This window comes from Physeter macrocephalus, chromosome 18 (assembly GCF_002837175.3).
Source record: "Physeter macrocephalus isolate SW-GA chromosome 18, ASM283717v5, whole genome shotgun sequence".
Classification (NCBI taxonomy): domain Eukaryota; kingdom Metazoa; phylum Chordata; class Mammalia; order Artiodactyla; family Physeteridae; genus Physeter; species Physeter macrocephalus.
Window position 1 is genome coordinate 75,518,533 of NC_041231.1, and position 12,928 is coordinate 75,531,460.

Here is a 12,928-nt window from a genome sequence, read left to right on the forward strand (position 1 = left end):
CATGTATATGTGGGAAATACCCAGGGTAAAATGAGGAGCTCCCCAAGGTAGTTTAGAACTCTGGCTTAAATACCATCTTCAGATACAGACAAAAGAAAAGCATGGGGAGTCTACCTGAAGAGGTCCACTGGCACTAATCGCTTTCTCCTCTCAACCCTCAATACCACTGATCACCCTACACCTGGGTACATCACCATCATCCACTATAACTTTTACTAGGCACCTACTGTGCTATCAATCCTGAGCCAGTAGTTTACATCAGTCTGCTTTTAAACTCTCAGGACACCCTCAGAAGTAGGTACCATTTACAAATGAATACTTCTGAGTAGGTACTCTTTACAAATGATGAAAATGAAGTTCAAAGAGGAGAGAGGACTTCCTAAGGTCACATATGTAGAAAATGGCAGAGATAGGATTTGAACCCAGCTCTGTCTGCCCTTACCTTCTTTCCACATCCCCTCTCTGTGGCTTGCTAGAGTGACTTCCACCGTAGTTTTGCCTTCATGTTTCTGCTTGACCCTTTTGTCGTTATTTGCCTTTTCCTCTATTAACGCTCCTATGCCTTAGCGCCTGATTCCTTTAGGGGGAGACTGCCTCACACTTCTCTACATCTCCCAGGATATCAGCACAGCGATGAGAGATTGTTTGTTTGACTTCACATAATTTTCTCAACCTCAAGATGCTCTAGAAGAACCTCCACCTTCTATTTCATCATCCAATCCCTGATGGGACAGGGTCAACCAGCACAGCCTGCATTCATGACCTTCCTTTCTTGCTTTTCTGTCTCTAACACGTACATACCCTGATCTCATTCCAGTCCCTCCTTAAGAAAGGAGAGAAAACCCCTCTTAGTAGGTACCTCCCCTTGGCCGTCTACATCCCTCTCCCTGCCTCTCCTTACCTGAGACCTAGGGCAGCAGCAGCAGTAGCCATGGCCACCCCCAGAGCCCTTCCCCTCCACTCCATCCTGCTCCCTGGACCCACTGTGTGCCAGTTGCTTCAGTGCCTTTTCCATTTACTGGAGGATGTTGCCCCACTTGGGTGTTTTCCATCTTCCCTGAGAGGCTTGGTTGTCAGTTTGCAGTTGAGAAACCCTGAGGAAAATGTGATGAGAGGGGGCAGCTCAGGAAAATGCAGGAGAAGAAGGAGAAAAGAGAGATCACTGCCCTTGTGACATCTTCCTTCCTGCTTTCATTTTGTCACAGCCCAATTGGGCAACACTCAGTAGCTCCCCCTTCTCCACCAGAGCAAGTCTAGACCACTGATCACTACATTCCACAACCCCTCCTACCATTATCCCTGCCTGCCTGACACTGTGCATCCAGACTTGACTTGCCTTTTGAGGCCCGAGTCAAGCCTTCGCGATGACCCATCATCTTTCATGTTATGCCGCACCACAATTCCCAAGGATGGGCGTGCGGCTGAATCACTCGGGAAGCTTAGCGAACGTACACGTGCCTGGGCTCCACCCCAGACATACTGATTTGATAAGTCTGGAGAGAGCCCAGGAACCTGCACTTTAACAAGCAGCCCAGGTGAATCTGAAGCAAGTGGTTCAAACAGAGGAAACCTGTAAAAGCTCTGTATGAGTCAGGTGGGCCCCAAGGCATTCCTCAGGTGCTCTCCCTGTGTCTGAGGCGTGTGCTTCCCTGAGCTCCTAGTCTAGGCATGCGCTTGGAGACCACAATTATAACAGCACTAGGAGTGACCTCCATGGATTGAAGTTCTACTGTGTGCCAGGTGCTTTACTCAGGTTATCTCATTTAATTCTGTCAGCTTTGGGATTGTGTAATGAATATTTGTCATCTTTTGGCTCTCCAGCACCCGATACCTTTACCGTTTGGGGGATATGCCCCAATGTGTGGGTCTCACGAGGACACAGAGCTCTACTTCCCCTTGTATTGAGCATGGAGGCAGATATTTCTCCTGCCCCTTCTCCCTGGCACCTATGGTACAGACATGTGACTTGACCTAAGTATGGCCGAATACATGATGATTCTGCTCAGGATTCTGGATCCTAGGGGTGTGATACAAGATGCAGGGCCAGTTGTAAGTGACTTACTCAGAGGCAATTTAAGCTCTGAGAGTCCAGGAATAGTATGGTGGCAAGTACTTGGTGGCTTCAAGTGTACAGGGGCAGTGACAACGGCAACACTACTGGACTGTCTCAAGTTATAACTTGGCTTCTGCCATTTTCTAAAACGGGTCCTTCAGCCTTCTCATCGACTCTGTGAGCTACCAATATCTTTCTAAATTCCTTTGCTAGCCGGGATTGGATTCAGCTGGTAGCATCAAGAATCATGACTCGTAGTGGTTATTATGCCCTTTGAGGCAGTGAGGAATATCTCCAGGCTGAGGTCTAGCAAAGATTAACTGAGTTCCTCAAGATCAGACATATGTCAAGGATGTGGCAGAGCTGGGGTTCAAACCTGGGTCCTGTTTAATTCCAAGGCCTGTGTAATTAACCACATAACACTACCCACAAGTGTGGGTAGAATTCGGGGAAATCACTAAGGGAGGCTGCAGTACCCTGGGGCTGGAGCAGTGGTGAGTGACTACTTGCCGTGGCCTAAAATCAAGGGACCGGAGAAGTTGCCCAAACTTGAAGATAAGAGCTGTTTGATGCAAGGCTTGAAGGGGCCTTGAGGGCCCCTCGTGCCTCTCCACGGAGAAGGAAACCAGAGGATAAAAACTCTGACCTCATTCTCTTTCCATCCCCTGCCCTTCTTTTTTTTTTTTTTTGCAGTACACGGGCCTCTCACTGTTGTGGCCTCTTCCGTTGCGGAGCACAGGCTCCGGAAGTGCAGGCTCAGCGGCCATGGCTCACGGGCCCAGCCGCTCCGCGGCATGTGGGATCCTCCCGGACCAGGGCACGAACCCGCGTCCCCTGCATCAGCAGGCGGACTCTCAACCACTGCGCCACCAGGGAAGCCCCCGCTGCCTTTTTTTCTTGCTGCCTACTGGCCAAACCCAACCAGAAGCTGGTGGGAAAGGGAGCCTGGTCAGTTCCCAGGAACAGACCAGGGAGGAAAAGGATGGAGAGTGGGCCTGATGGTGCAAACGCGAGAGCGTCCAGTACAACCATTTGCCTTCCAAGTTAGTGTATGTAATTCCTCAGGCTAGTTCAATGTATTGAACTGAAGTATTATTTCATCTATAATTAAATTAATCACACAAGCACCAAATCATGCAGTTGGTTAACTCAGGATGAAAATATAAATGTGTCGTGGTGTTTGGAAAGGGACACGATGACTCCTTAGAACCCTATCTCCCAAACAAGCTTGAGAACCACCAAGAGACAGCCCGCGCTATGATTCAGTGGGTCGGGGGGAGACCCCAGGCATCTGCATTTTAAACGAATGCTCCAGGAGTATCTGATGAGGGTGGCCTAAGGACTACAGTTTGAGAGAGACTGCCCTAAAGTGCTCTGCCTCTCCTAGAGAGCATTTAACGGTGGTGCCTCCCTTGCCCTGGCCTTTTTTGTCAACTTCACAAACAGGGGAGGCATTGGAACTGCTAAAATGCAGGTCCCAAACAAGCCACCTCAGAAAGCAAACACTGCACGCCATGCACTTACAGCCTCCGTGTGGCTGGGTTCTCTTGGCCAGGAAAATACCAATAGATGTGCCGAGCTGAACAGCTTCTGGATCCAGTGCTTCTCAGAAGACTCTCACCACGGTACCAGGATGACATGAATTCCCTTCATCACCTTCTAATGGACTCAACTGGATGATCAGAGATAATCTGTCTGGGGTCAGTGCCATCCTCTTGGAGTGTTCAGTCGCCAGGTTGGTGAGGAAGTCCTCATATGATGGCAGTGGGGTCAGGGAGGGGAAGACTGTACCTTAGTTCTCAGGGTACTTATTTTCACAGGAGTAGGGGGAGGGTGGCCTGATGGTAAGAATGTGTTTTCCTAACACAAGATGGATTGTGGGTGGTAGAGTGTGTTTTCTCTTGGGGAATTTAGGATGACATTGGCCTTGGCCGTTCCTGAATGGGAATGGAAGGACCTATCATCTCTTCCCCACTAATGAGGCCCCTTCCCCTTTAGAGTCAGAAGAGGTAGAAAATCAGAAACTAGTGATTTAAATCTGTTGGTGGCCCTGGACACCTATTTCATGGAAGAGCTTGGGAGTGAAAGGGGAGTTACAGGAACAGAGAGAGAGGAGGAAGGCAGGGGGCAGAACTAGCAGTGCACATGGGGGACAGCCTCCAGGAGCCTAACTGGTGAGAGCCAGTCACCCACCATCCCTGCCCCTCGTGTGGTACAAGGAAGAAGCATTTAGATAGAGCAGACTCCCCGTTATTCCATTCTCTATGGCTTTGAGGTGCTTGATCTTCAGTAAGGGAGCTCTAGGTTTTGTTTCTGCCAGTAAGAGGAGACTTACTTCTCATGTGGTCTCCTTCCAGCCATGTACTTCTCTGCCTCCATGGGGCTGTTCTGAGGATCCAGTGACAAAATGCATCCGTGATGACACACACAATAAATGCACATATCCTCTTTTCCATCCTAGGCCTTGGATCCTAGCACATCCTCCCAGTGTTCCACTTTCCCAAATACGGAATCCTCACCGTGGAATCTCATCTTCTCTTCGTTACGTGGTTTTCAACAGTCTTTCCTGGGAGTGTTGGAAAGGGCCGTAAATTCAGGGGAGAAACGTAAACATCTGATTGTAGAGGAGAGGACGGCCCTAGCAGTCGGGCCAACAGGATGCTCTCTAGTGGGAATTCTGTCCAATTCGGGCCAAAATGTTGTGGTCCAGGGCAAGGACCAGGGCAGAGTTAGCAGCTGTGCCCTCTGTGCCTCACGACCCCCATAAGACGTTGACAGTGAAAAGCATCGGGCAGTGTATTTAATGCACACCCTGAGCTGCTGGTGGAATGGCACGTTTGGGGCCGTAGCTTCTCTTGTGACGGGGCAAAGCACACAGCCAAGGTTATCAGTGAAATGAGGGGTTGTTAGCAGGGCCAAGAACGTGGGATCCTGAGCCTTAGAAAGTACCCGTGCTACAGCTTCCACTCATGTCATTGACCCCCTACCCCATCTCCTTCTCCTCACACTCCTCTTTGGACACAACTGCCAGGTGGACGTGGATGGGGGTCAGAGTTCATTCTCGTGGGTTCCAGCGCCTAGGATGCAAATGACCTCTGCGTGACAGCAAACAGAGCAATGAAGACCAGACCCTTACCCAGGAGTCCACGTGCCATGAGAATGACAATGCTGGTCCCAGGGGCCCTGGGGAAGAGAGGAGATTCAGTGCGGCTGTTGGCACAGATGCTCCTGCACACTTGAGTGTTTGCAAAAGTCCTTCACGCCCCTTAGTTCATCTGCTGTCATCCTTCCTTTCCCCGTGCTAACTGGGCCTGTCCTGTGCATTTAGCTTGCTCCATTGCTTAAAACTACTGATTAGAAATATACTTAGTAGAGAGCATAGGGTCCATGTCCAGAGAGGCATCAGGGAGAAAGGGTAGGCTGACGAGGCTCCTTCCTGCTGTGATGCAGCAGAGAGAGCGAGGGCTCCCAGAGCAAGGAAACCTGGTTTCCATTCTCAGCATCAGGACCTACTTCCTGGGAGAGTCACCTCACCTCTTTGGCCTCAGTTTCCTCATCTAGAAACTGAGAAAAATCCAGTCCTCATCAAAATCCCATCATGGGGCTTCCCTGGTGGCGCAGTGGTTGAGAGTCCGCCTGCCGATGCGGGGGACACGGGTTCGTCGATGCAGGGGACACGGGTTGGTGCCCCGGTCCGGGAGGATCCCACATGCCGCGGAGCGGCTGGGCCCGTGAGCCATGGCCGCTGAGCCTGCGCGTCTGGAGCCTGTGCTCCGCAACGGGAGGCCGCAACAGTGAGAGGCCCGCGTACCACAAAAAAAAAAAAAAAAAAGAAAGAAAGAGATGCAAATGAGTGAGGAAACTTGGCCTATCTAGACTCAGCAGATGTGGAAATAGGTTCGAGCACAATTAATCTATAGAGACACAGGGTCAAAAAGAGAAATCGGCAGCAGGGCAACAAATAGAAGTCCAGATATAGATCTAAGGATATCTAAGAATTTAGCGTCTAAGGAAATCGGTAGCCCAGTAGGTAAGCAAGAATTGTCTAGTAAATAGTCTTGTGGTATCTGGATAACAAGATGAAGAAAAAGGCATTTGTTCTATAATTTATACCATAAAGTAAAATAACACCCCCCCTCCATGGATTAAGATTAAAATAAAGTGGAAAAAATAGAGAAGTAACCAGGAAATAGAATCAAGCACAATTAAGGAATAAAAGCAATAATATAAAAATCAACACATTTGCCTATGCAAAACTTAAAACTGAATGTGCAAACCAGCAAAGGGAGAAATGACAGAATGGTGATAGAAAGCGGCAAAGGTCCTTTTGTGCTAAAATCCACCCCCAGCCTGTGGCGCTGCCTTGCATCTCCGGGAACTAGATGTCTGAGGCAGCCCAGCCAAGTTCAGCTGCTGGCAGCACTGGCTGGGGACTGGGGCAGGGCCTGGAAGGCAGCGCCTCTCTGGACCCTCAAGCTTGCAGCTGTGCCCTCTGCGTTGCAAGCCTGTGCCTGGTTCCAGCCCTACTGCCCGAAGGTCCCAGCCCCGCTAACTCCATCTTCTCCAAGTCTCTCCTGCCGGTGCCCTGCCTTATCCCCTCCCAGCCCTTGAATATTTTCTTGCACGGAGCTCCTAGAACGTGTCCACTCTCGAGGGCCAGAACTGCATCCCTTTCTGAGGTTGCACGCAGGTGGCCAGACACCCCCACTCCATCCCACCCCATCCCACCTCTACCCCAGCCACAGTGCCAGGGAATTCCTGTGCCTCTGGGATGGCCCCTCACTGAGTTCTGGGAGTACAAACCCTCCAGCTCCCCAGCCCCCCCCCATACAGACAACTCCCGTGCTCCCCAGAACCCCCTGCAGGACTGAACAAAGGTTATTCCTGTGTGACTCGCCTTGGTTATGACACACTTTGCTAGGTTTCCTTCCCTCCCCAGTCCCACTTCCCTAATGGCTTTACCTGGGATCACTTCCTAAACCATTTGCACAAGATTTTCCCCATGGCCTGCCTCAGCAGAACCCTCCTAAGACAGGGAGACAGTGGCTTCCTCAGGGGCACCACACCCTCCATCCCCTGATTGGTGTCTCAGCTCTTCCATCACCTGGACAAGCGGCTCCCTCCACTAAATTCTCTCTTTTTCAAACAGCTCAGTGGCTTCTGCTTCCCTGACTGGACTCTGACTCATAGAATGGTTCCTGTTAGTAAACAGATGAATAGATGAAGGAGATGCAGCCTTTAGTAGGAATGTGGGCGAAGGTTTGCGCTCTCAATTTACATGCTGGAAAATTAGTGAAAAAAGGAAAACATTGACTCTCACTAGATCATTTATTTTAAAGATTTAATGAGCACCTTCTAGGTAGCAGGCACTTAGGCACAACATAAGGGGGAAAGGGTGTTGCCTCTACGCTATGGAGCTCAAGAGTCCACAGTAATAGAGAGATTAAAGCAGGTCCCAGCTCACATCTATTTTGACAGGTATATTGTTTAAATACCAAATCCCTGTAGACAAACCTGCAGTGATGCTGCTTCCCTTATGCATTAGGGATCCCACTGCAAATTGTTTCCAATCTTTGGAAAACCATTTGGCAATATGTATACAGAACAATATAAATGTTCAAATTCTCTTAAGGGAATTTCTTTTGAATAAACAATTTAAAAGAAGAAAAAGAGGGGACTTCCCTGGTGGTCCAATGGGTAAGACTCCGAGCTCCCAATGCAGGGGACCCAGGTTCGACCCCTGGTCAGGGAACTAGATCCTGCATGCATGCCGCAACAAAGAGTTTGCATACTGCAACTGAGAAGTCCTCATGCCGCAACTAAAGATCCCACGTGCTGCAACTAAAGATTCCGCGTGTCGCAACGAAGACACGGTGCAGCCAAAATAAATAAATAATTATTTTTTAAAAGAAAAAAGAAAAAGACATCTGCAAATATATGTTCATCTCAGAGTTATCAATGCTCCAAAAAATGAAAATAATCTCAATGTCTAAAAACAGGCAAATGATTATATATGGCTTTCTATTGATAAAAAAGTATGCTGAAATTCTAATTACAAAGACTAGGTAGCAACATTGGAGAACAGTTTTAGCACAGAAAAATAATGAAAATGTGTATAAATAGAGTTATTGCTATGTTAAAGTATGTATAAGCATGAATAAAAACTAGAAGAGAAGACGGAGAAAAAAAGACATGCTAGATCAGTGGGAATATGGAAGAATATTTATTTCTCTGTTAATTCAATATTTAATGATAAATATGTTCTAACATAAATCAACATTTAATAATAAACTGTATAGAGGGGTGTGCATGCAAAGGTAGTGATTCTTAGCTTTGCCTGCACATTAAAAAAGTCTCCTGAAGATCTCAGAAAAAATACTGAGACCGGCCCCACCTCCAGAAATCCTAATTCCATTGGTCTGCAGTAGGTCACATGCATCAGTATTAAAAAAAAAAAAATACAAAGCCAAAGCTAACAGTCCAGGAAATCTTAACATGTAGCAGCTGCTCAGAGCTGTTTGGCTAGATTGTCCCTTCTAGCTCTGGCTTTCCTAGCTCCACCCCACCCTACTGCAGAGACAAGGAAACTGAAGCCAGAGAGGGCTCCTGACTGGCCCAGAGTTACACTTTCAGTCGGTCTGACTGACATTAGAATCCAGGATCTCTTTTTCCACTACACCATCAGGGATTGGCTGAGTCACTGGAATTCAGCAAAGATGCCATTTTCCTCTCTTACTCCTCTGGTGTGCAAGAAGCAAAACAGAGGGAAACCATGGGGAGAGTGGCAGCCTCACCATTGCCTCCTCACTCCAGCACCACCTCCTTCCTCCCCTGGGAAGGTCCACCCAACTGAGGTGACTCAAGTCCACCCCTGCCTTGCACCCTTCCATCCCTCACTCTCAGCACATGGACTGGGAATCAAAGGGCTTGGTGTCCAAACCAGGGGCCCAGAGACCTGGAAACCACACCTGGTGACATCTGTCACATTTGGGGGGGTGGGACTTTGAGGCCAGGAGAGGAGACACTGGTAGCTGACATGGGGAGGGGTTGGGTCACAGTCCTGGGGCTGGGATGGAGCTTGCTCCAGTACTTGGTGGTGATAGGAGGAAGGGTGGGAACCTGAGCCAAGTTCTGGGTAGGATTCTCACCTGGGGCAGGGGTACCTGAAGGATCTGTAAGAAGGCACATTGGGTGGTTGGACAAATGGATGGATGAGTGGTAGGGTAAATGGAACTCAGGAGGGAAATGAACACGGCCATTCATGAAGCAAGGTTTCCTTTAGCTAAAATTAAAGAAATAGTGTGGCATCTGTCTGGGTCAGAGACAGTAAAAAGGAAAGAAGGAAGAGAGGGAGAGAAGGAGAGAGGGAAGAAGGGAAGAAGAGTGGGAAAGAGGGAGGGAGGGGGATAGGGAACAAGAAAGGAATTTCCAGGCTATTCATGTCCTTAGAAATGCACTTGCCTACGATTCTTCACCAATCCATATGCCCCCACCTTCTTCAGGAATAATTTCCTGATTACCTTATACCATTCTCTCTGCCTTGCACTCACCTGTACCTGTGGCATATTGCTTTACAAGTTATCTTTATCAATATATTGCATATGTATCTTGTCTTCCTTAGGCTTAGAATTCCACAGGTGCTAGGAATTTGAACCTGCCTCCCTCTAATCTGCTTTCCTTAATTCATCCAATCACATCTACGGAGGCCCTACTGTGTGCCAGGCACTTCATTAGTTGCTAGGGATATAGAGCTGAACAAAGCACAGGTCTTGCCCTCAAGGTTCTCAGATATGAATAGGGGAGACAGATAAGGAAACTGGCCACTGCTTAACCCAGTGAAATAGTGCTGTCTCTGAAAGGGGGCACAAAGTGAGCTCCGGAGCTTTGCTACCCAAAACGGGGGCCATGGACCAGCAGCAGCAGCATTGTCTGCAAAGAGATCGGAAATGCAGAATCCAGGTCCCACCCAAGACCTATTGCATCGGGGTCTGCATTTGAAATAAGATCCCCAGGTGATTCATGCCCACAGTAAGGTCTGGGGAGCACTGCTTTGGAAGCACACAGGAGGGCCCTCAAATGCATCCTTAGGAGGGGGAGGGGACTCACAGAGGCTTCCCAAGGAATTGACTTCTACATGAAGACCTGAAGAATGAGACTAAATTGTCCCAAGTCCACCGCTCACCTTTCACCCACTTCCTACAACAGCACAGCACGTTAGGCTCTACTCCCCAAGAGGAATCCCATACAAAGAAGCCCCTTCTTACTGTTGGACCAAATGTCTCTCAAGGACCTCAAATGAGAGACAAGGAGCTTCTGGGGGAGCACAGCCTTCTAAAAATCCTGAGCCACAGCCCCATTGGTGCTACCACCACTGCTCCACCCCCACCCGTCCTGGCTCTCCCCACCCTCAACCCCCCACCCCCAGGTTACTCACTCTTGGTCCACCAGGTGGACAGGGTAGAACAGGATGATGGGGTCCTTGGGAGGCTGGTAGATCACACATCGGTACAGTACTGTGTCCTCCACTCGAAGGTTGGTCTTTCGGACGTGCAGCCTGCTCTCACTGGGGACGTCTTTTAGGAAGTACTTCCCCACCTGGACTTGACTGAACTCCCCCGAGACTCTCTCTGTGATTGCCAGCGTCTGGACCTCCCCTTTATCTTTCAGACTCTGCCAAACCTTCCGGCTTTTGGAATCCGTGTCATGGGTGACGGGACAGTGCACTTTCAAGGTCTGCCCCTCTGCTAGAGTACACTTTTCCTCGGGTAGTTCAGATGCAGCTTGGATTTCTGTAAGCAGAGAATTAGAGTTAGGCTCAGTGAGGAATAGCTTTTCTCTCCTTGGAAAAAAGAAAGAGGAGCTACCTCTTTTACTCGTTCAATCACCCAATTTTCAGACAAGATCCTCAAGGTGTCCCGACAAGATGCAACTTTCCCTGCGAGTTAGCACTAGACCCCAGATCTTATCACTGTGAGTAGCTTTATGGAGTTTTTTTTTTTACTACAAGAGCTAGACTGCGTATGGTTTGTGCAAATCAACTTTTATAAATGATTGTTTTTGAGAGGAAGAAATTACCTGAATAAAGACGGAGCTTGGGATGCATGCTAAGACCATGAGTAACAGGGGCATGATGGGAGGGAAAGATTATAGAGAAGGTTGTGCAGAGTGCAGAGTGGACGTGAAGACATGCTGCTAGCAGAGAGTGATTCCACTGAACAGCTAGAGGAACTTCATCTAAGTCAGGGGAGACAGATCAGTTCAAGAGACTATTGGAAAAACGGTGAGGAAGCCATCTCAAGGACATGGTGGACATTGATGTCTGGCTGTGTGGTTCTCTCTCCCTTCCTTGGGTAGCAGAGCACCTCTTTCTCAGGGTGCTCATCTTTCTCATCCTATGTAGCTTTACTGATGGGGCTGACCCTATTCTCCAGGATGGACACACAGACACAGGTTTAGCCAATCAAAGAAGCTCATCATCCTGGCCATGCTGATTGGCCTAGAAATGGGCACATGACTGAGGCTGGGCCAATCAGAATCCTCCCTGAGACTGCTGCAGCTATTGAGAAAAAAGCTCTTTCTGGCTGTGTTGATTGGTTAGTGGGACGTGAAACTTCAATTGCGACATTTCCACTGTGAGGAAATAGTCTGCCTGAGAATGAGGCCAAGCAGAGGCAAAGAAAGAAAGGGAAAAAGAGAGAGGAAAAGACAGAGAGAGACCTGGCAACATTATCTGAGGCAGGAACTCAGCTGTGCTCCAAACCGGCACCCCGCATACTTCCCAGTTGCCTGAGCCAAGAAATCCCCCCTCCTATTTTTACTTTAATTGGGTTTATGTTGCTTACATCCAAAAGAGTTCTAAATATTATAGGATGTCAAGGAGTCAAAGCAGTGGTCCTCTACTGGGGACAATTTCCCCCCTGGGGACATTGGGCAATGCTTGGAGACATTTTCTGTTGTTATAACTGGGAGCAGGGGGCTGCTAATGGCATCGAATAGGTAGAGGCCAGGGATGCTGGTAAACATCCTCCAATGCACAGGACGGCTGCCATGACAAAAATTTATCCCACCCAAAATGTCGATAGTGCCGAGGCTGAGAACCCTTGGATTACAGGGACAAAAGTTTTAATCACACTCTTGGATGTTGAACCTAGAATTGGAATGACTTTCTGGTCTGGTCCAATGGAGCCTTGCTGATGGGAGGGCCAAGTAGAATGGAAGTAAGAAGATCCAGGTCTGTGTTTTCAGCGGGACACAGCAGGGCTCTATAACTTTGCTGAGAGACTACAGTATATCCACCCAGGCCTGGGATACCTTCCTCCATGGAATACCAAATAATGGGCTAGACAGTAATGCTGGGTCAAACTACCTAGCACTACCAAGGTCAGGCTACCACTACCTACAACTATTGCTGCTGTTATTAACCTGAATATCTGTGTCCCCCCCAAAATTCATATGTTGAAATCCTAACCTCCAAGGTGATGGTATTAGGAGGTGGGGGTCTTTGGGAGATGATTAAGTCATGAGGGCTCTTCCCTCAGGAATGGGATTAGTGCCTTTTTTTTTTTTGACTGCTCATGAATTTTATTTATTTTTCTATACAACAGGTTCTTATTAGTTATCCATTTTATACATATTAGTGTATACATGTCAATCCCAATCTCCCAATTCATCACACCACCACCACCGCCACCCCCCGCTGCTTTCCCCCCTTGGTGTCCATATGTTTGTTCTCTACATCTGTGTCTCAGTTTCTGCCCTGCAAACCGGTTCATCTGTACCATCTTTCTAGGTTCCATGTATATGAATTAATATACGATATTTGTTTTTCTCTTTCTGACTTACTTCACTCTGTATGACAGTCTCTAGATTCATCCA

General features: G+C 48.4%; 1 protein-coding gene across 1 annotated transcript in view; it reads right to left on the minus strand.

The window, feature by feature from the left end:
* Positions 1 to 4,296: 4,296 nt before the first annotated feature.
* The window catches only part of TREM1 (triggering receptor expressed on myeloid cells 1), a 10,437-nt gene continuing 1,805 nt past the window's right edge, over positions 4,297 to 12,928 (minus strand). The window contains 5 exon segments of the mRNA XM_028479518.2: positions 4,297 to 5,236; positions 9,022 to 9,050; positions 9,053 to 9,201; positions 10,236 to 10,249; positions 10,488 to 10,925. Coding sequence (XP_028335319.2) covers positions 5,131 to 5,236; positions 9,022 to 9,050; positions 9,053 to 9,201; positions 10,236 to 10,249; positions 10,488 to 10,925 — 736 coding nt within the window. The 3' untranslated portion in view covers positions 4,297 to 5,130.